Source organism: Panthera leo, chromosome B1, assembly GCF_018350215.1.
Source record: "Panthera leo isolate Ple1 chromosome B1, P.leo_Ple1_pat1.1, whole genome shotgun sequence".
Classification (NCBI taxonomy): domain Eukaryota; kingdom Metazoa; phylum Chordata; class Mammalia; order Carnivora; family Felidae; genus Panthera; species Panthera leo.
Window position 1 is genome coordinate 173,114,650 of NC_056682.1, and position 23,549 is coordinate 173,138,198.

Sequence of the window (23,549 nt, forward strand, 5' to 3'; positions counted from 1 at the left end):
TGACTTTGTGCCTCAAAGACAGAGTGACTAGTGACTGCAACAGAAATCTTCTGGCTCACAAAGCCCGAAAGACTCCCTACATGGCCCACGACAGAAAATGTGTGACCTCTGTTCTTAGCTGATTCTTTGGGCCCAGTTGAATTCAACTCCCCCAATTCTCAATCAGCAATGTTCACTCCACCAGCTCGAGGCCCGGCTCCCATAAGCCCTTGCACAGGCACTACTGTGGCTCTTACCACACTTGAAATTACTGGATTACATGTTTATTTTCTGCACAGGATGGGCTCTGGTGTCAGAGACACCTCACATTCTTGGCTTTGCCACTGCATTGGGCATGTTACTCTATGCCCAGTTTCCCCCCCTATAAAAATGGGGATTATAAAACATGCCCCAGGATTTTCAAGGAGTCAACAGAATAAAGGATGCCAAGTTTAAGACAGTTGCCTAGAACGTATCTCTCACACACTCTCTCTCTCTCTTTCTCTCTCTCTCTCTCTCTCACACACACACACACACACACACACACACACACACACACAATGTTCTCTCTCCACGCTATGTCCATTTCTATTCTTTCAACGTTTAGAGAGAACTTGATACTGTGAATAAATATTCTTTACAGAAAAGGAGAAAAAATGGGATTCTTTTCTGGAGCTCAATATCTAGGAGGTAAACTGAATGTCAGTTGAGACTGCCTGTCTTAGAGCCTGGAGCCAGGTGCAAAGTGAAGGCATTCACTGGCACAGACTTTAGGTAGCCAAGGCTTTATGCCCCAGCAGCCATAAAGTAGACATATATGCAATGAAAGCTCTAACAGGGAGTCCGTCCGTGCACATGAATGCCAAAAGTTAAAGAATCAAAGGAGCTGAGAATTCAGTATTAACACACTGGTGAAATAGAGAAAAATTCTGTAATTAAATGACACCCGGAGACACTTGGCTGTGTTGAGTAGCTACTAAACCACCTGGAGGCAAGAGAAACCCTCCCGTCCTGCTTTGCAGCAGGGCGACTGTGGGCCAGTGAGTTTACCTCTCCAGGCCCTGAGATCCTCATGGGTTAAGTCCATCTATCCTCTCAGGAATTTGGTCATGATTAAATGAGATCATGTGTATATGTAGATTCACACAGAATCTGGCAGAAAGTAGGGCCCGAACAAGCCAAAGCTATTCACATGGAGAGAAACGTGCCAGGGAAGCAAAATACCGAGAGATGCAGAGCCTATCAATTAACTAAAAACGGAAATGCAGAGTGGAAAGGCAGGGAGTGCCCTCTCACACAGGCCCAGGAAACGTGTGGAGACCCAGAGCCACATGGCTGCCACCTGCCCCCACCCCACCCCAGGTCAGGACTGCTGCTTTCTCAGTGCTCAACATTGAAGGAGGAGCAGCCAATGAGACCACAAACACGCCATGTGGGTGCAATCCACTGGGGTCGCAGCATTTCTCTGGGACTATCAGACATCCTCAGAATAAAGATTTGTTTAAAAAAAATAGCTTTGTTTCACTACTTGTTTTTACCTGACTGCTCTATGTTTTCATCGTATTTTGAGCAGGTGAGATAAGTTCTAGGCTTAGAAGCGGCCTGACTATTGGCCCTGATGCAGAAATCCCTTCCAGAGCATTTTCTAAGCCATCCGGCCTCTGGACACTTCCAGTGGTGATGTACCCTCTGCCAAACAGCTCAGTCCTTCAGAGTCAACAATCATTACTAGTAGATTCTTCTTTATACACAGTCAAAATCTGCTCCCGCCCCTAGCCCAGACCATTTAACAACTGGCCTCGGTGTAATTCTGGCTCAATCCGCCCTCACCTCATGGTTCGGCTATCTACTACAAGTGCTGAGGTCACAGATGGGGAGCTGACTTCTATCTTAAAAACCACATCATGGAACAAACTTCTAGAATATATATTCTCTATCACAACTTTGCTATCAAAGGGCTGTTTTTAGAGAATTCCAAATAATACCACGCAGCAGAAAAAATCAAAGCATGCGTAAGAGCCTACATTGAATAGCACGTGTGTTTCAGAAGAACAAGCAACTAGGGGTGAAGCCTCTTGGCTACAAGAAACTACTTGTGGCTTGCGGTTATCCACCTGAACACCGTCACCGTCACTGTGTTTCCATGTGGCGTACCCCCGTCACATTCACGCACCGAATCACTGAACACACATCCGGCTATGTGTTTCGTATGTGTACACATGTGTTTCCCACATGCCGGGCATCACACAAGATACTGCCCAGGATACAAAGTGGTAGGAAATAGGTCCCGATCAAAAAAAATTAAGCTCTCCGTATCCAGGATGGCTTAAGCCTGAAGGTCGGATCGAATCATACCTGACTGATGGTCTTTTCCATTTGCACCAAGCCCAGGTTGGGAAGGGTGTTTTTTATAAAGTCAACTATGGTTTCTAGGTTTTCATGTTGCAGAATCAAGGGCTTATGGCTTCCCAACAGACTTAATGCCACTTTAAATATGACCTCTGATCCCTGAAGAAAGATCATATCTGGGAAAACACAGAAATGCAGAAAGTTAAAGCAGACCAGTTTCTGATGAACTAACATTGCATTTTCTTTTCCACACATCAGAGCAGGATGGTGGGAAACGTAAGTCCAAATTGCAAACTTTATTTCCTTTTTAAGTGCCTGATATTTCAGATAAGGTTGTCAAGACAATATTGCAAATAATAGAAGAAATATAAATAAACATACTGCTAAGATTTTGTCATAGGTTAAGATAAATCTTTTTTGTTGTTGTTCTAAAAACATATTAAATTCAAACATGCTTCAGAAGTTAAACTGAGAAAAAGAAAACTTTTTATCACTCTTTTTCTAGAAATGCTCTGGATTTTAAAGGAGTTACTAAAACACATTTTTATGGGTAAAACTGAAAGGTTTTTAGATATAAAACATGAGAAATTTTTAAAAATGCTCCTCTTTCCTGTTTTGAAATAAAGAATTGAATTAAAAGATCTCTAAAATCTATAAAATGTCTGCAGAGTTGCAAAAGTACATTATTAAATACTTGCAATACACTACATTTTAGCATAATAATGGAGTGAAAACCATCTTTGTTCAGAGAAATTCAAAGAACTTTGTCAGAGTTATTTTCTAGTTCTTGTCATAGCTTTTTCTTAGAACAGCTGGCACATGTTAGCAACCCCTACATGGGCTGTACATGGTGCGAGGGAGGGCAAGTGGCCCGGGGAACTGGGCGAGCAGCCAGTCCAGGCCTGGCGCCCCCTCCTCACGAGCTGAAGCCACTCGAGAAAGAGTCAAATTGTTCTGAGAATAAAACATACAGCCCTACCAACGAACTGTTCGGTGACTATATTCAGGCAATTTACCTAACAACTGGAGTTAACAATACAAGAAAAAAATACAACTTTAATGATGAGAGCCAAAAATCTAATTAAAGGCCACCTGTCAATTTGGGGGGTGGGGTGGTGGTGGTGCTGCAGGACAATGGAAGAGACAAAGAAGTTGTCCATCCCATCAAGTTGGGGAAGGCATTAGCAGGTGAGAGGAGGAGTCCCCAGCCACACTGGGTGTCTCTAGGTGGCTCAGTGCGATAGCACATAAAAGCCATCAAGAAACAGGAGAGGCTGGAAGCTGCTGCACACACAGGGAAGATGTCTGAATCGGAGAGGTCTGTGCACAGTGCACAGGGCACACCTAGGTGCCAGCCGGCCGGGTGAGCCCTGGAGATGCTCTGTGACCTTCACCGAGGCCTCAACTGCAGAAGCAGACTCGGTGCCAGGGTGCGTGCCACCCGCCGAGGTCCGCCCCACTCTCTCACAGAGCTCAGAGGCACACTGTTTCACAAACACCACAGTGCTCACGGCTCAGGAGGCCCCAGGAAGCTGGAAAGGACGGAGGGCTGCCTCCTTCTTAGGTGTGACTCTAGAGGATGGGAAGATAAATTAGCGAACTGATGGGATCTTTGAAATGTGAGCTTCTTAGGGGAAGTATTACGGGTATCGAGACCGCCCTGTGGAAGAATATTCTTGTGAAATGTCTGCTTTACAAAATACACAGTCTAACCATGTAATTCACCACTATAGAAAATAAAAAAGATCTAAAATAGCACTATAACTAAGATGTATTTTTAAACAGAAATGACATTTCCCCCAAAACAAAACAAGGTAAAGGTGAAGCTTCTGTGGTTTAGCCAGCGAGACCTCCTTTCAATACATCAACATTTATAGCCGAACAAAAATTGACAGCATCTATCAGAATACCAAGCCATCCTGTGCAAGGTCCTAGAAAAGGACTATGGCACCGGACCGAATGCCACAGCTTAGTGCCTTTAGTCTCTGAGAGACGTGTACCTTAAAGTTAGAGTGCTGCATCTAAGCCAATTAAGATACATAATCATTGGTGAAGTTTTAGGACCATTTGCAATCAATATCAGCAATCTTTTTTCCTTTAATGTTTATTTATTTTGAGAGAGTGAGCAAATGAGCACGGGCAGGGGAGGGGCAGAGAGAGAGGGAGAATCCCAAGCAGGCTTTGCACTGTGAGTGCAGAGCCCGATGTAGGACTCCATCCCACAAACCATGAGATCATGACCTCAACCGAAGAGACTCTCAACCGGCTGAGCCCCCCAGGTGCCCCATATCTGTGATCTCTTAAGGTTGACGTCGGGTCTTCCAAATTTTGTTCTCCTAGGATCTTGGTTTTTATAACAAATCTACTTAGGAGAGTGCTCCCTAGCATTATAAACTTAGACTTTTCTGGACTATATGAAGAAAACAAAGCAAAACAAAAAGTTGGGGGAGGCACTTTTTTAAAACATTTTTTAATGTTTATTTATTTTTGAGAGAGAGAGGGAGGGAGAGAGTGGAACGAGTGGGTGAGGGGCAGAGAGAGGGGAGTGAGAGGATCCAAAAGCAGGCTCTGTGCTGACAGCAGACAGCCCGATGCAGGGCTGGAACTCATGATCCTTGAGATCATGACCTGAGCCGAAGTCAGATGCTCAGCTGACTGAGCCAACCAGGCGCCCCCCCAAATTAAATAATTTTTAAATAACAGTAAAGAATTACTTTCACTTTTGTTCATCTTCCAATCTTTACATGTTTACATTCTGGAAATTTTTATTTTTATTATTATTATTTTAAAAATATTTATTTATTTATTCATTTAATTTATTTATTTAGAGAGACAGCATGAGCAGAGGAGGGACAGAGAGGGAGACACAGAATCCAAAGCAGGCTCCAGGCTCTGAGATGTCAGCACAGAGCCCAACACAGGGCTTGAACTCACTGACCGTGAGATCGGTTGGCTTAACCAACTGAGCCACCCAGGCACCCCCATTCTGGAAATTTCAAACAAACAAAAAAAAAAAAAATCCAAAAACAATAATCTCCTTGAAAAGTGAATTAATTTCCTGCATCTGAAAATCGGTGCTCAAGAAAGTGAGCTGCGAGAGCCACCCAGCAGCCCCACAGAAGCCCTGCTCACCACACTGCAGCCAACTTCCCTTCTCTCCTGTTTCGAGCCACCCAGAAGCAGGCAAAGGGTTTTATCAGGCAGGAAGTAAAGGGGGCCTGAATTTCGGCTGACTCCACCACTTTGCCAATTATTCGCGGAGAACAAGGCAAATAGCTACTACTTTCCTTTGAAGACACTTCCCTGTTATTGTGTTAACATGTGTTGGAACTCTATTTGAAACTCCCCGTGATATAAAGATGCAGTTTCCTACAGGGGGAAACCATCAATGCAAAGCGTGTGGCCAGTAAGCCAACTTCTCATGCATTTCTTTTCCAGCCACCTTTGTCTTTTTGTCAAGGGCAATCCCTCTCCTTGACTTTCCCCTGGGAGCCTGGAGTCCTCCAGGTATGAGAGCTCTACCTTCCTCCCAGGACCAGGTGGGGGGAAAATGAAGGATGACGGCAGACACAGTACAAGCATATTTGACAAAAACTCACTTCTCTAACTCTGTGTCACGTTCCCTGGGGAGCTTTATTTTTCCTGGCCATTTAAACCATCTTGTTTTCCTAAATCTATCTTAGTCCTAAAGCCTCTCTGGGTCCTTCCCTGTAGTACAGGTGGCTTCTGTGTGTTTTTTTTTTTTTTTTTTTTTTGCAAACCCTTCATTTTTACACTCCCACCTCCTCCCTCCTCTACTTGGCAGTGTCTCCCTCAGCAAACACCAGGAGCTGAGCACCACAGCCGCTGCCTCCAGCAGGCGCGAGCCGGTCCTGTTTCTCAGATTTTTTTTTTTTTTTTTTTACAAAGGTAGATGTGATTTGAAGGTGAACAGAGTAAACAGCTCTCCCAAGCCCCCTCTACACCCAAACTGGAAACATACAGGAGGAGGCTATTTTACCTTATGGGACACCCCATCAGAAGACAGACATTCAGGAAGTGTGATTACCATGTGAAGGTTAAGGCACATGCATCGCTGGCTAGTGTGCCTCCAAAGAGCATATACTTAATGTGAAGCAACCTGTTAATTAACATACGAGCTATGCTGTCCGCAAGCTGAGAATCCTGTACTTACATATGAAATGGTGAATAGTTGACAAAGGTCCATTTGTTTTTATGGTTTATTCAGGCCTAAAGGCTTACAATGAAATGGGCTTCAGGCCAAAAAAGACTAGAGCGTATGAATGGCAGGTTTGGGCAATTAAAACTAAGCTATCGAGCGTCACGGAGCTAAACAAACACGGTTTAAGTCGCCGACCGACGCTAAGTACAGAAGTGGTTTCTAAAAAACCTTTCTATGGAACCTACTAATAATAAAACGGTTTGGTTTTAAGTACTGATAAATGGAACAGACTGTGCAAAACAAAAACAAAAACCCCAACAGTTGTTGCAAAATGACATAACACAGTCCTGCCTCAAGTTCCTACTTCCTGCCTACAATCTGGGGAGCCTCAGCCAGCCGGACATGCACCCACTTAGTACGGCAGGGGTCTGTGGGATCCAGGAGTTACAGACACTGGCATCATTATGCATAATGTATAAGAGCCTCTGAGACTCACCACTGATTATGTAATATAAATACCCTGCTTTTGATGGCTTTAGCTTCTAACTTATGAAGTCGTCAGAATGAGCTTTAGAGATGCGAATATTCTCCAGTGGGAGGGCTGTTTCCAAATCATTTTGTTTGCTGTCCTCTTACCTAAGCAGCCTAAAGGAAGACTTTTCCAGACACAGTTCTCTGGCCAGGGTACCCCAGAACTACTTGCAAGTGGGGGCGCGGGGCAGTGGGGGGAAAACTCAGTGCTGACCCTCCCATCCAAATCCCCTTGGCGGAATGCAACGGTTTCTCACAAATGGTGTAATTCGGTTCTTGAGCTATTTTCAAACCATTAACATCAACTCTCCCCACCCCCACTCCCACCTATTTCAATCTTCACTCCTCTCCTGTTTGAAAAAATCAGGAGAAAAACTAAAGTGCACTAATTATTTTAAGTTCCAGAGTAAGAAAAGTAAAAAGAAAATATAGACATTTTTGGCAAGAAAGACTACAGCCTACAGCTAGAGATCATATGGTTTCGGTGACTCTTTCATTAGTAAACTAAGCAGACAATTCTGAGGTGGTTTTTTTTTTTTAAATTGAGGCTTTTAATTATCTTCTTTTTAAACTATGGTATAAATATAAATAGTTCATGAAATCTCACTAATGATTTATTTAACCAGGAGAGATTTTATTTTTTTTTTAAGTATCTCTTTTGTTCCAATGATTTTTTTTTAAGGGACATAAAATAAGAATCAGTTTGGGGAGGGAGTTATGCAAAAGGGGATGCAGGTAGAAAATATTTTCAGAACATGGATTCTTCTAGTAAAGCCAAATGGTAAATAAAGTCTTTAGAAGTCCTTGTGGATAGGAATAAGAATAAAAATCTAGTACCCTGGGGAAAAGAGGAGCAAAGATCAACTCAATGCCTACCGATGTTAAAAAGCAAATTTCAGGCATCTAGAATTTGCATCTACAAGTTGTCTTTCCCAAGCATGCCAAAGGAGTGCTCTCGCAATGTTTTTGGACATTCTCTTTGAGATGGTCTCTAATTCTAGAAGCAAATCTGAAAGAGTATGAGAAGACTACAGATTTTTAAGCTATCAAGTGACTGAACATCAGTGACACTTTATTTTTTATAATTTTTTAAAAGTTTTATTTATTTTTGAGAAAGAGAGACAGAGGAGGGGAGGGGCAGAGAGAGGGAGACAGGATCTGCAGTGGGCTCTGTGAGCTGATAGCTGAGAGCCTGATGTGGGGCTCGAACGCACGAACCATGAGATCATGACGTAGGATGCTTAACCGACTGAGCCACCCACGCGCCCATCAGTGACACTTTTAAAACACTCGATGTGTGAGGATTATCAATTTTTTAATAACCTCTGCAGTCAGAGAAGAAAATTAAAAAGAACCTGAATTCTCAAAATAGTTCTTTCACTCTGAAGCAGGGAAAGCCCAGTGTCTGAGAGCTGCCCAGGCTCACGGGGGTCACTGGGCTCCTGAGCCTGAGCAGATGTGATTATTACCTCTGCCATCTCAAGGCCACTTGGAGACTTTGCATGTGAATAACCGTTTAACTTTGACAGAGACAATCTTCTCAAAAAGTAAATCAAGAAAGTAGGAGACATTTGAAATGTGAGCTGCCTGCGGTCCCAGTGGGCACAGTGGTGAAGGGCTGGGGGCTCTGGGAAGATGAGGCGGGGGCCACGTGAGGTGCAGCAGGGAGGGGCTTCCACAGTGAGTGGACAAAGGAAATGCAGAGCCAAGGGCAGGGAAGAAGAGACATGGGAGGAATGTAGAAAAGAACAGGAGCCCAGAAGTCATGGGACAAAAAGTTCCAAGGAGCCATCAACGAACAGAACCGCAGGTCAGAGAGGTTGCGGAAGATGATTCATGAGAGACACACGCCTGGAATACAAGCATGGGGCTCCCTGGCCACGTCTTTAAGACGTCTGCTCCGGGGACGGCTGGCAGTGAGAAGAGTGGGTCTAAACCCCACCAGGTAAGTATCAGAGGTGAAGCAGGTCTTGAAATCCACCAAACCCAACGCTGACTAGATTCAGAGCATCAAATCACCCCATTCTTGTAGAAGATGCAGGTATACAAATGACGAGACTCCCCACAGGACGAGACTAAATGTTTCCCATCTGACAGGGGAAGGCTGGTTCGGGCAAACAGATTACACACACTTACCGAAGACTCTGGCTACAAATCCCAGAGGGAACTGTGAGGCAAACACGGTGAGAAACCAGGGGGCGGCATAGAGGCTCGGGCCGATCTCATGCTCCTCGAGGTGATTGTAGAGGTCTCTGTGGTAATCGTGAAGAAGCCTCGAGAGCTGGTACATCTGGATCTGTGGGGACACACATGCACAGGTGTCACAATCAGATTCCTGCTACGTGTGTTCAGTTACTCATCCCACTCAGGCTGTGAGAGATTTATCACGGTGTCAAACACTCTATTTGGATTGTGATAACCACTGATCTCCACTACCCTTATCCAACAGGCACATCCTGGGTGCCCAGTGCCTGCGAGGTCCTGGCCAGGTGTGGCCCAGCACACTTACACCTGGGCTCCTCCTACCACTGCCTTTCTTTCTACCGTTCCTTGTGTTCCTTGGCTAAGAGAATCGAAACATCTGTCTGCTGGGAACATTTCAAACTCTCTTAGAAATACACATTCCTAGCAAAACTCAAACCCAGGGGAATCCGAAATGTAAAGCCAGCCTCTCTGCTAAGAGTGAAGGGGGGCACATGATGGCACTGTGGAAAGGCTCTATTACACCCGCTCACTTAGTAAATTCGCTCTAGACCCCGACTGCCCCCTGAAATATACACAGATCCCAGGCAAGTTAAAATAGGAAGACAAGTGTTTATCTCAAGATGGAGAAAATAACTTTTCCAAAGGGTCCCCTCTTCAGAGACTGCTATGGTTCTGGCAGGAAGCTCATGATGGGTCCCACGGCTCACAGGGGTCCTAGCGTCAGCCCAGATTTCTGCAGTCGGTGATGGCTGAGCCCAAAGAAACAATCTGGAAAGGGTCAGAAGCCCAATGAGATGCTATAGGTTGGACACATAACTTTCCAAACTGGCAAAAACAAGTGTTTCCAGAGGCCCAGACCACACAGCCGTCTTCAGTAGTAGCTGTGGCTTTTTTGGATCGAAAGGAATCTAGTCACTAAGGCCCCCAGCCCAAAGATGGCCGTGTGCTTCAAGTTAATGCTAAATTAACTTGAAAATTCTGCTCTCTCAGATGGGAGATGCGCCTATATTGAAGCTAATGGGGAGCACATAGAAAGAACCTGACTGTAGCTGTGGGCAGTCTTCTGTGGGTCCAAATTTTTTAGTGAAATAGCTTTGTTTTGTGGGAATTTTATGTTCACGTGGTTCGTATTCACAGGTGGAGGCGAAAGCATTTTTAAGCACCCAATTTGGTGCTCTCAAAGAGTCCTTGGCTCTCACGTATCCTGTCCAAAAAATACTTTCTAAGGCTCTGATATCCGAGAACTTGCTGGTAAGGGAACGTGTATGCATGTGCTCCAATGTTTTGGAATAGTCCCGCAGCAGGGCCCGGAGCTCTCCCTACCTCTGAAAGGTTGCAGTGGCAGCACTTACACACACCGCTGTTTGGTTTTCTTTTGCTCTGGCCTGCCCCCTGCCACTTGTCCATTCAACAAATACCGACCGGGTGCCTACTTCATCCCAGGCACTGTTCTAGGAACTAGGGATGAAGCTCCAAGACAGGTAAGATCCCTCCCTTCTCATGGTATGTTTTAAGAGAAGTCAGAAGATACACAGGTCAACAAGTAAGGAAACAAGATAGATACTTTCAGGCAGTGAGTGTTTCATGGCAAAAGAAACGAGGCGGCATAACACAGTACATGTGCCTGGGGAGGGGTGAAGTGTGGGACACAACATCAGGTGGTCAGGAAGAGCTTCTAGCAGGATTCGGTATTTGAGCTGAAGCCTGGGTGTGCTGAGGGGGATCCCTGGCAGAGGAAGTGGCTGACACAGTGGGAGGCAGAAATCAGATCCCCCGAAGGGGGTGTGATGGAGGGTAAAGGGAGGGCCCGGAGTCAGACAGGGCCGGCTTTAAACCCCAACCCCGCCACTCGCTAGCTGGGTAACCTGAGTCTCAGTCTTCCCATCTATAAATTGAGCTGATGAATAGCGTCTCCCTGAGGGCTGCTGAGGGGAGAAGGGCAATATGAAACGCCTAGCACATGGGCAGTGCCCGGCAACGACAGCTACTCCGGTGTTAATGGACGGTGGGGAAAGTTCCTCACAGAGACCTGGAAAGGGATCGTAAACATTTTTGGCATTTGTCTCTGGCATACGCATAAGGAGCGCTCTCTACCTGTAAAATAATCATGTCCGGCCGGTACTGTTTCCGCAGTCCCATTTCAAACATCAGGAACTTGAGCATGTGAAATGCCTCTTCCTCACCCATGTGAAGCAGCAAGATGCCCGCTACAAAGCTGAGACCCTGGCAGTACCCCACTTCCTGGTCGAGAAGCGAGTAGGCCTTCAGAATGTTGTAAAGTGAGAGCTGGCCCGCCCCCAGCTGCGCCGAGAAGTACGGATGTGTTGGAAAGGTTCGCCCTGCAAAAATAATACACGTTAGTTATAATAATCAACAAAAAGAAAAGAAAGAAAAGAAAGCAAGCTTATTGAACCAGAAATCCGATGTGCTTCAGGTTAAAGAACAGATCTTTGGAAGGTGGATTACAAACCAGCTCTGTCAACAAGAGTAGGTGGTTGCTCTTAGAGTAACGTTAGCAAGTAAAAAATCGGCAATGATCCGTGCCTTCTTTGACGGTGCTTCAGGTGAAAGAAATGAGAACCACCTTTGGTCCTGCAGTTATCTGGATTTCAATGTACAACAAAAAGAAAACTGTCGATCCTCTGAACGTACCTCTACTCTCACAAGGAGGGGACAGCTGTGGCTCTGTTACCAGCTTGTCCCACCTCACCCACCTGCAGCCACAGGCCTCGCCTTTCTATGGACACGCCCCGACCAGCTTTTCCATGTTCTGCCTGCAAATGCTTCACGCCACATGCATATTTCTGTACTCTTAAACCACAGGCAGCGCTTTGAAACAGACCGAGAAGCAGCAGGTGTTTTCTTTTACACAAAACAGTTACCTTCCAGAAAGAAAAAGAAAGAAAAAAAAAAAAAAAACAACCCAAACCCTCAACATCCTGATTATTTTCATAAAAAGCTGGTATTCAGATAAGGTTTAAGGACTTCTTTTGTCCCGTAGGCTTTTGTGGCTGATACCTGTCAAATACCACCTCACCCCCCTCCTTCTGGAATGCGCATGACAGGGAAATGTGCTCCCAGGGAGAAAAGTACTTGATTGAGAGAGGAAACGTCTAGAGCCAAGCTGAGGGCCAACCTTGGACCCAGGTGAGAATTACAGCCTGTCTGGATCAGTAAAGGCAGAAGGTGCATCTAGGCCACAAGTTCATTGTTCACCTTATTTAGCCTCAGCAAAGGGAGGATGCATTTATGTGTTCTTCCTCGGGCTCATGAGAAAGCACTTAACTAATCCAGATCGGGTTGTCTGAACTTGACTTAAGAGGACAGCCACGGCCTAACTACTTTCCTGATCTCTTGTCCTGCATTCATTCAGTGCCGGCTCTACCTCTTCCCCCAACAAATCATCCCCAAACACACCCTGAACACGTCACCCCCCACTGCTGGAAAGCAATCAACAGCCCCCGGTGCTCAAAGAACAAATCCTACCCCCCCCAGCCTGGGAGCTCTGCACACCTCCTCACCTACTCTCCCCGCCTCATCCTCTACTCCAGGGCATGGCCGGGGAGCAGGGAGGGGGTGTTCAGAGGCTCTGAACCTCCCTGGGCTGCGCGCAGCCCTGCAAGTGTGTGTGAGAGCATGAGAGGGTGTACTATGCCTCCTGTGCATTTTCCTAGTCTACAGCATGTAACAACTGTGGTGACAGGCACACATGTAATTAAAATTTTCCTTCAGCCATATTAAAAAGCAACAGGTAAAATTAATTTTAAGACTGTTTGTTTAACCCAACATAAACAAATGTTATTTCAACAGATAATCAATACACAAATTACTGAGACATTCCGCGTTCCTTTTTTTCATATGAAGCCTCTGAAACCAAATTGTACTCCTTGTACTGACAGCACATCTCAGTTTGGAGCTGCTGTATTGCAAGTGCTCAGTAACGCCTGTGCCCATTGTATTGACAGCGTGAGGTATCGCTTTCCCTGGATTCTCAAAGGGATCAGGGCAAAAGTAGACAGGAAGCTCTTCACTCCGTTTCCCCCACCTGCTTCGAAGCGGACGGGGCTCTTCCCACCTCTGCGTATTTTGCGCGTGCCCCCGCTCCAGCCCAGCATGCACCCCTCCCTCCGACCTCCTCTGGGTCTCAAACAGGTACAGGAGGCGGAACACACAGACCTCATGTGGCGTGCAGGAACGCCGGGGAAGATCGGTCACCTTTCAATCTGTCCGTGCTGGCGCTTCTGCTAGTCGGGCCGCCCTCTCGTGTTAGATGCTACCCCTCACAGAAACAAGAGCCAGCACTAAATGGCCTGTGTGTGGAGGGGGCATTTTTAAACTTACTTTTATGATCACAGTTGACATACAGTGTTATTTCAGTTTCAGGTGTACAGATTTGACAATTCTGTACCTTACTCAATACTCAACACGGGAAGTGTAGTCACCAGACGACGTTATTACAGTACTGACTACCTTTCCTGTGCTGTACTTTTCATCTCTGTGACTTATTTCATAACTGGACTTCTTAATCCCCTTCACCTATTTCACCCACCCTGACACCCCTCCCCTCTAGCAAACACTGGTGTCTTTGTATTTATGAGTCGGTTTCTGGGGGTTTTTTTGTTTGCTCATTTTTGTTTTTTAGATTCCATATGTAAGTGAAAGCATGTGGTCTTTGTCTTTCTCTGTCTTATTTCAGTTAACATTATACCCTCTGGGTCCATCCATGTTGTAAATGGCAAGATCCTAGTCTTTTTTATCGCTGAATAATACTCCATGTATATATACCACGTATTTATCCATTCATCTATCAATGGTGGACATTTCTCATTTAATCCTTGCAAAGACTCCTACTAAGATGAGCCCAGCAAGCCAGGGAGTGACTTCTGGCAATTAGAGCACTCAACAATTATCAGATTTGGGGCGGGGCATTCACAGGCATCGTATCCCGTGTGATCACAATGGCTGTGTGCTTAGAAAGGTCTCGTGCTGGGTTTAATGCTCTGCTGTCCCACTGTCTTGAAATTCTTAATAATTTTTGGACAAGCGATTCTGCATTTTCATTTTACAACAGGCCCTGCAAACTGTACACCCTGTTTGAGGCAGGCGGCCCCCTAGGAAGCTTCAGGGATTGCTCCAGCCGCCTTCCCCGCAGCTTTCCCCCCAAACAGTATGTTACGAGAGAGCAAACGTTAGGCCAAATTCCGCCCAACACATGACCTTTATCAGCATGCTGACGTGAAAAAAAGAACCACATGAGAACTTCTCATGCTCTATCTTCAGGCCTCCAACAAGCACCTCTTGGAAAAGGTTCAGCTGGAGGAGGGTCCCGGGACAGTCTGACGGCAGAGCCAGGCCACCAATGGTGTCACACCAAAGCTCCATGGAGCGCAGGACCCAAAGGGCGCTGGCCTCAAGCTCTGCTCCGCAGTCGCTGGTGGCAAGGCCCGAACACTTTCTGATCAACTACAGATCTGGAATGTTATCCAATTTCACCAAGAAAAACTTCCACGTAGCGTCTCCTCTGCTAAGAACAAGCCCTCAGATGCACACTTGGAGAGCATCTGAAGTACATATGCAAACACCTCTGGACTGTGGGTCCCTGACTTAGGAAACTTCAAAAAGCCATCCACACACTCTACGTGGGGACAGGACTTATCTTAGAAGCCCATACATCACACTGATAATACTCCATGGAGCGTTTTAGGAAGTCACCACGCAGACAGTAACATTACCCGCATTTTACTGAGAAAAACGCGGTGGGTGAAGGCCCTTCAGTAAAATCACCCAGCTATTAAGTGGCCAACCGAGGATCTGAACTCCGGTCCCTAACTCCGGAGACAGAGTTCTCACACTGTAGATGTCAAAGGAAAAGGTATGGGAATCGGGGAAAAATAGCTATTACCACGCATAGTGTCCCCAGCTCACAGCACGAGTTGCCAGGAGAGCCAAAGTCCTGCCTTCCCTTTTTTCATGGAGACTTCGAGTCCTCTGCCGCCTCAGCAAAGCATTCCCCTGGGGAGTCCCAGCTCCTCCAACTCGGTTGGTGTTTTCTGCTTTACTTCTCACTCAGCGCTTTCACACAGTCCCTTGTACCAGGCACTGTTGTCTCCGTTTGTTCCAGCTGTGTGACCTCGGGCACTCGGTGGATCCCTGAGAGCCTCCCCTTCTTGCCCGGAAGGAGGGAGTGTGACTGCACTCGCTGGGGCTGCCGTGAGGACTAGACACAAGAGGGTGTGCGTGCCTGCTGTGACGCCACACATAGCTGGCACCGAATAAATACCCGCCACGGGGGCGGGGTGCCCCACGTGACCACCGAGCCTGGGTTCTGACGACGACGGTTATTCATGGGAAAGGTCTGTTCAAGCAGCAGCACACATCAGGCCTGCTTCGTGCACCAAAGAATACACAAGCTAGATGTGGGCTTTCCTCATGTGAGCACGCTAACAGAATCCTTCCCCCAGCCCGGCCTCGGTGCTCCCCTGGGGACAGGAACTGTGCCACGGAACTGAAAGATGCACCTTTTTTTTTTTTTTTTTTTTGCCCTTAAGAGACTCACAGTCTGGTAGGGGAAAAAAAAGGGGAGATAAATCCAGAAAACTCAAATATTCAGTGACCACAGGTCTTACACAGGGTGCTGAGGACGGGAGGTGGTGGCCCTGCCTTCATGAGGCTGTCACCTGAGAGAGACGATTTCACATGACTGAAGATACTAGCGGTTCTCTGCCATCGCATGGGGACAGCGAGCACTGGAAGGACAGGCACAGAAGGACAGTTTATAGAGATGAGCCCGAAAGCCAAAAGGCGTGGCCCAGGCCCAGGCCAGGAGTCCAGGAAGGCTGTTTGGAGGAAGTGACTCTTCAGCGGAACCAAGCAGGGGAAACAGGTGTGAACCAAGCAGGCCGGTGGGGAAAGCATGCAGGCAGCAGCGATCACACAGGCAGGACCCCCAGGTCTGGGGTCGGCCCATCAGGAGAGAGGACAGGAGAGTTAAGAGCAGGGCCTGTAAGCAAAGGGCTTGGAAAGCAGGCTTAGCCCATGGGCCGTGTGAGGGCCATGGAGTCAGCACAGGTCACTGAGGGGTCAGAGACATGATACCTCGCTAAAGAAAACTCCAGGAGCCGGCCTGCAAAACAACCCAGGGCAGGCAAGGGCCAGAGGACGTCAGCCCGGACACGAGCCAGGGAGCGGTCACAGGCCCTTACCCGGGAGAGCAGTGGTGGGGCAGTGTGACCAGCACTGGACTCTGGACTTACTCTTGGGACAGGCTTAGACTGAGGAGAGAGGGGAGAGCAGGCCGCGGCGTTTCTAGCCTGGGAAACCAGGTGAGTCATCAAAATGAAGAACTAATCAGGAAGAGCAGACAGGGTAGAGGGTGGGGCAAACTCCTGTTGGGACCTATAAAGCTTGGAGAACCTCATAAATGGAACCAACTCAGTATAGTTCTGCAGTCGCTCGACCAAAACCCTTGAAGGAAATGCATTTCACAATTCAGAGTCTGAATTTTAGACAGGTGACACATTGGTTGTATGTTACGTAACCCTAGCAAGCGGGGCTGAGGATCGCAGCGTCATCACACTTACGATTCTGCAGCGATACTAATGCAAAGCCACACTAAGGAGAACAGCAAAGTCTATGAAAGGCCTCATGGCAGTTTGAGTCAAACTTTGCCTCCAAAGAGTCCAGGACTCATGACGTTCTGCCAAAAAGGAGTTACAGAAAAACTTTTGGTTTTCATCAGCCTTTTGGGTTTTGGAATTACAGATCTAGGACTACAGACCTGTGTTAATTTCTATCACAATTTACAACAAATTAGGTGAGAGAATACATCACAGAATATTTTTAAGAGAAAGTACCCTTCTGCTTCCAAATGCTTGAATTTGGTTTAGCAAGCGCTATTCACTATTCAACCTTGTTCCCGGAGGACTCACTTTTAAAAATGTTTTTAAATGTTTTTATTTATTTATTTATTTATTTATTTACTTATTTATTTATTTAAAGAGAGAGAGAGAGAAAGAGAGAGGAAGAGAGAGAGAGAGAGAGAGAATATCCCAAGCAGTCTCCACACTATTTGCAAAGAGCACAACATGGGGCTCGATCTCATGAACCGTGAAATCATGACCTGAGCCAAAATCAAGAGTCAGACACTTACTGACTGAGCCACACAGGCTCCCCTGGAGGACTCACTTTTATGAAAGTGAAAACAGGGTAATTACCCATACAGAAGGGACCGGGTAGGAAGTAGAAAGCTAGGGGACACTTGTGAGGAACAATTAGGTTTTATTTTAAGCCCTCGGAAACTTCACAAAAAGGGAAGGAAAGGAAAGGTAACACGTGTGTGGGGTAGGGTGCACATCTTGGACCGGGATGGACAGAACTTGGTTCTCAGGCTCAGTCTTAATTCACCCATGCAACCTCAACAAGAGGTGTTATCCTTCCCATTCTTAATAGTGGAGAAAAAACAAAACAAAACCACCACAATGTAGAACTTAGCTGAGTGTCTTACATAAAACATGACAGATGAGCTCTGATGAATGGAGAGAAAATCTTCCTATGTGGATCTGTCCACGAGGCAGCATGGTCAAGTGTAGAGGAGTAGCCCACAATTCCAACCGCAGCATGTGCAGCTCGGAATGGACCACCAAACCCGTCTGACACATATTTTCCTCTTCTTTAAAGGGCAGAATGCATACTTTGTGGGGCTGGGAGTACATACACGTTCAATGCCCCACACAAGTGGGTGCAATTAATGGTGCTCAAGCATGGGCAATGGTCCTCAGATCTGCCACACGGAAAACATACAAAAACCCAGCTTCCAACCAAGACAGGAGGAAAAAAAAAAAAAAAGGATACACACAACAGCTCTGTAGCAAAAATGCACAACTTCTCTTTCAAGGTAGAGGCACAACTTTTTCTCTGACTATAAGGTCCCACCTAAGTTTGAAAACCTCATGTTCTAACAAACTTCTGAGGCAAAGTATAGGCCTAGCAACTGATTTCCATGGAATTTAGAATTTCATCAACACGTGGAACTGAACGCTGATAACAATTCCAAATAAAAACAGTAATAAACAACATCACCATCTAGATTCACCAAAACACCAGTGAGCCCCAAACTTCCAGATCTTCAGGAATTACCCAGACTGGTCTAGTCTCCCATGTTGCAGTGTCAGAAGCTGTCACTGATTTTCTTTATGCAAGAAACCTGTCCACACAAACCTGACTGAGCTGCAACAAATGTCCCAGTGTTCCCAATGCCATTCCCTGTCTCACAGCGTCTGGGACTAGGCACAGCAAGAGAGGCCCCTGCACCGACTCCTAAGTAGGGACAGTCACAAGCTTCTGGTCTTAAGCTCTTGACTAAAGGGACAAGAAGAAGGACTGCCCATCTGACTTCGTAGTGCAGTCTATGTACTGAATTCTATTTGGGGGGATGCTGTTTCCCTACATTACATGTTTCTAGGTCAATAGTTGTCAATGTATGGTCGGTCTTTCGAGGGTCCATGTGGTCCTTCCTCCCTTCTCCAGCTATGTATCTATCTATGCAAGGTTGGCTTTGTCTTCATGTATTTCAAACAACATAAACGCAACAGACTGAATGCAGAAACAAAAATGAGAATCAGTTAATTCTATTTATCCAGACGTTAAAAACGTAAAACAGTGCCTCTAAATTTCTTTTATTTTGGAAAATGCATTGTTCATAATGGTATGTTTATAGGTTATGTGTTTATCATAGTTCTTTTAAAAGAACACCGCAGCTCACCCACGCTCTTGAGTACACACCCAGGAGAGGGAGGGAAGGGAGGAGGCGAGCCTGGTGAGCAGAAAATGGACCAGGCCGATTAAAAACGTTCCTGGAGAATCTGCATCTGCATTCACGTAATCTGGTACTGAGTGCTGCAACCCTCCAACCCCATTTAGAAGGTACTAAGTCAGCGCCAGGAAAGAGCCCTGCATTTTATAAAGACCACGTATCTGCATGTTAATCTGCCGCTGGTGACTGGAGTCTTGGGCAGTGCACACATCAGGACTTGTTTAGCCCCTTGGACCTCACTGCTCACTACGCACATTATTAACTACAAGTAAAATGCTGCTTACCATGCATGTTTGTTCAAAGTCTGTGCAGATTCTAGAAGAAGGGTCTGACTCAGTGAGAAGGGTAGAAGCTGCACCAGCCTGCCCGCCCACCCGCCTGCCCAGGAACAGCATACTGAGCACTGAAAGAAAGACTCCGGCTTGGGAAAAGTACCTTGCTCCTGCCAACCCTGAGGGAAACGGGGTAAAAACTGTGAAGCCCTTCCTTCCTGCATATGCATCAGGCTACGGTACCTGCCTCTTTAAACACCATTTTATCATCTGCTATGAAGTAGAGAAACGTAGGCCTTCAGATTTCTCTCTAGGGCAGGGTGTCCCTCACATATAGAGCGAGGAGACTGCTGAGTGACCAGAGTCAAATATGAACAGAAAGAAACTCCTTATTTGTATTAGAAAGACATGGAATGATTTTGTGTCTCATACGTCTACGTGGTGACGTGTGCTGGAAAGACCTAGAAGGAGACCCACAATTCAGACGTATTTCTAAATGACCTACAACTTAATTTCATGTAATGCTCAACAGTCTAAGTGTTGACCCTGCTAAGGGATGGTTTTCCAGGATGAATCTTTCCTTCTCTGTCACTTTGAGGGTGAAGATGGGCTTTCTCCCAGCAGTTTCCAAACACTAATGACATCTGAATCACCCGAGCACTTGTAAACATGCACACTCCCGGCCCTCATCTAGAAAAGTCTTCTTCAGTGGCCCATCGGGGACGGTGACCTCAGGAATGTGTGTTTCACAAGGCCTTCAAGGGATCCTCAGGTGACCCGTGCCTGGTTCCGGGAGAAATACCATTCCAATGTCAAGAGTATCCTGCCCAACTCTCTCCACAGCTCACTTGACTTAATCCTGGGGAGACCCATGAGCCCCTCAGCATTGGTTTACTTCGCTGCAGCTGCTACGGGAGGCCAGTGGTCTCTCACACACCAGGCCACCTGCAAAGTTATTCGGTCTGCAATTGACAAACAAGTTTCTTTCTTCACTGCTTCCACGAGGGACCTGGCGACTCCTGCGTCTCCAGGGGGTGGTACTGGCAAACCAGCACTCTGACGTGACCCTCTGCCTCTCAGCTTCCTCATCTGCACAAGGAACAGTAACCCTAACAACTGAATGATCTCCAAGGCTCCTTCCCTGATGACAGCTGTGATCCCAAGGTCTTCTGAAATGGTCGCGTTTTAGCTCTGAGCCAAATTTGAGAAATACTGGAGAAAAGATATGCTCTCCGCAACTCCTCACAATTTTAATGAAATAATTTGGTCATCGGTTGTTTCGTGTTGGTCTTCCCCGCTAGAATGTGTCTTTCTGAGAAGGCATGGAATGTACCAGGTGCTCAAGAAGCATCTGTGGAATGACTACTGAATGACACGGGGGCAGAGTGGGGAGAGTGCATACAGAGTGCATCTTCTGTATGCAGATTATTTTTAGGAAACATTTGGCTGGGTCCACTGACCATCGGAACTGGCTCCTCCCGTGTCTGTGCACATCTCTGCTAAATTCCACAATCAGTGACCTCAAGTGGGTGGCTTAAAATTAGCCCATTTACACTGTGGAAATCTGCAAATTCTATCATCAGGCCTCCTTTTGACGGGCTTGGGGGAGCTGTTTGCCAGCACACCGGTGACTGGCTTGAAGAATAGAGGGAGACATGAAGCCACCCTGCTGTATCACATCCACATTTAGTCCTGTCACTCTGAGGTTCAAGAGTAATCAATATGCTATTTCGGGGATCAATACGTTCCCATAATGTGGTCTTGATAATACCAGAGCCAAGGACAGACCTGCTGAAATTACGCATGTAGCCGTTGGTGCTGTGACTGTTGAGCTGTGACTGTTCATCTGACCTCCATCCTGCCCAAGTCCCCAACTGGACACAGAGAAGTGTTACATAGCAAGACTGCTGTGCAACGAATTCTAGCTACTTTTCTGGGTTTTGCCATCAATGCTTTTTAGCTTCTCACACAGGACTTCAACCCAAAAATGAAACGGCTACCAGCACCCATCCTCTGCTAACGAACAACCCCATCTCCTACCCAAAGCGCACAGCACTCAGCTTTTGTGGCACGGCCAAGTGAGGCAAATACCAAACAGGGAGGGAGAAGGGAAAACCCTGTCTGCCCTTCTATATTTAGTGTTCTTAAACACTCTCGGCTCATCCTTCACTCTGGAGGCTCTTCTCCTCCTCATCTTTTATGGATTCTAAAAAAGCAAGGAGAAAATTCTTTTTTATAACACTTGGATTACAGCTCCTTTTCTTCAAGATACCAGGCAGGCTTTACACCTTTGGTTACAATATGTTAAGTGGAAGCAAAAATCAGTATGACAGCTCCCATGCTGGATCGTGGACCCCACCATGTCCGTGGATACCTGCTTTGCCTCTCGCTGCAGCACGGGCATGGCTAACCCCGTGTAGGTGTCACTGATGAAGGGTCTCTAGAAGTCCTTCAGGGGCACCTGGGTGGCTCAGTTGGTTAAGCGTCTGACTCTTGATTTCAGCTCAGGTCATGATCTCATGGTTGGTGGGACTGATGAGCCCCATGTTGGGCTCTGTGCTGAGAGCATGGAGACTGCTTGGGATATTCTCTCTCTCTCTCTCTCAAAAAAAAAAAAAAAAAGACTTGAAGTCCCTCAAAAATACTATTACTGGTCACCAAAGACTCACTAGACCTCTGTGGAGTATATAAACTATGCCACCGCTTTACTAACCTATAGAACACAGATTAATAAAACAAGTAAATGATGTGGGGGAGGATCGGGAGCAGTTTCTACCTGTGTTCTCAGATTACCTGTTCACATTTTGTTCTGGCTAAATCCCTCCTATCAGGGGAGAGGATGGAGAGCCTCGTAGATGCACGTTCTGAGTGCTGAAAGGTATCCAGGCTTGGATGCCAGGGACAGGAGCCCTGAAATGGTAGAAGACCGAGGAAGGGAGCGTGAAGGGGGTCTCCAGCTAGCTGCTCACTGTCACCGGCAGCTTTTAAGTGTGGCCGTGACCAGAGTGAGAGGCACAGCCAGAAGGCAGGATGTTGGTTGTCATGTGGTCTATTCAGTAGGGAGAGCCAGAGAAGAGAAAAGCTGCAATTACCTGGGGGCAGCACGAATTATTGTAGGTGGAACCAGGCTTAAGAGGCTGGGGCAGGTTCCTGAACTAAGAATGAGTCGCTAAGCATCCTCTGCTCTATTTTCCCTGGGCTGGGTGTGGTTATCCCTAAGGTGGGGAAGCTGTGTTGGCAGGTGGGAGGCAGATCCAAGAAAGACAGAAGCTACAGGGTGTCCTGGAAGGGATACGATACAGCCACTAAGATGACCTAGGTTCCAGAACTTTCTGCCACCGAGCAGCTTGTAAGTTGGACAAAGCACACTACCTCTCTGGGCTTCGTTTATCATCTCTAAAGTGGAAATAATATGTGACCACATTCACATAGTGTTGTGTAAAGTTGAAACCCGACAAGGCTAAGCAATATGTTTTATAAACTATGAAACTGCCTGACTACCTATTATTCTTACTCTTTGCAGGGAAAAACCTTATAAAAAGCTGATTACATTAGCAGCTCATTTCAGAAAACAAAGCAAGCGGCAGGAAAACAAAAACCCATGAAGTTCCAAAATACCCCAATCAACAGGCATTCTGTTGTGGCCAGGATAAAGATGCCGCCTTCTAGGAAAAACTGAAATACGGATTTGGTTTTGGGCAGCACTGCACACCTTTACTAGGCCTCGCGTTAGCCACAGTGCAGACTAAACAACTAGGTGGGCACACGCTGCCCCTTGGCGAGGAGTGAGGGGGAAGCAGTGGCAAAGTCTGCTAGAACTCCCGCGTGAGCGCTCCCTGAAACCCGACTGAGCAGAGCCCGTGGCCTGCACACCGGGGCCCACCGCTGGGTGGTCTTCCCAGCTCAAGTCAGGAGAGCAGTCTGGCTCTGAAGGCTCCCTGGGTAAAACCCGGAGACACGCACAGAGGTTTCTTGAAGATGCACTGCTGGAAAGAGCTTTTTCAGGCCTTGGGCGTGCATTCGGAGGGCCCGCAGTAGAGGCCAGGCCAGGACTGGGAAAGAGGTGAGGCGGAGAGGCAGCCAGTGCGGTCGGGGAGGGTGGCTGCAGCCGGCCTCTGGGGGTGCGAGGGGGTGCTGGGAGACAGGCAGGGACCAGAGGATGTGAGTGCAGCCTGGCCCTGCCCGTGAATGAGAAAAGGCAGCGTCTCAACTCTCACGAGCCCAGTGCTGACCGGAGGAC

At 46.8% G+C, this 23,549-nt stretch overlaps 1 protein-coding gene across 5 annotated transcripts in view; it reads right to left on the reverse strand.

Annotated features, from left to right (window-relative positions):
* Positions 1 to 23,549, reverse strand: part of TBC1D1 (TBC1 domain family member 1) — a 215,468-nt gene that overhangs the window by 8,559 nt on the left and 183,360 nt on the right. For 4 of the 5 annotated variants that reach the window (XM_042936631.1, XM_042936632.1, XM_042936629.1 and 1 more), the window contains 3 exons: positions 11,321 to 11,565; positions 9,158 to 9,317; positions 2,335 to 2,504 (listed from right to left, as the gene is read on the reverse strand). In XM_042936631.1, coding sequence (XP_042792565.1) covers positions 2,335 to 2,504; positions 9,158 to 9,317; positions 11,321 to 11,565 — 575 coding nt within the window. The remainder of the gene's footprint in view (positions 1 to 2,334; positions 2,505 to 9,157; positions 9,318 to 11,320; positions 11,566 to 23,549) is intronic. The other variant, XM_042936634.1, reaches the window with a different exon arrangement.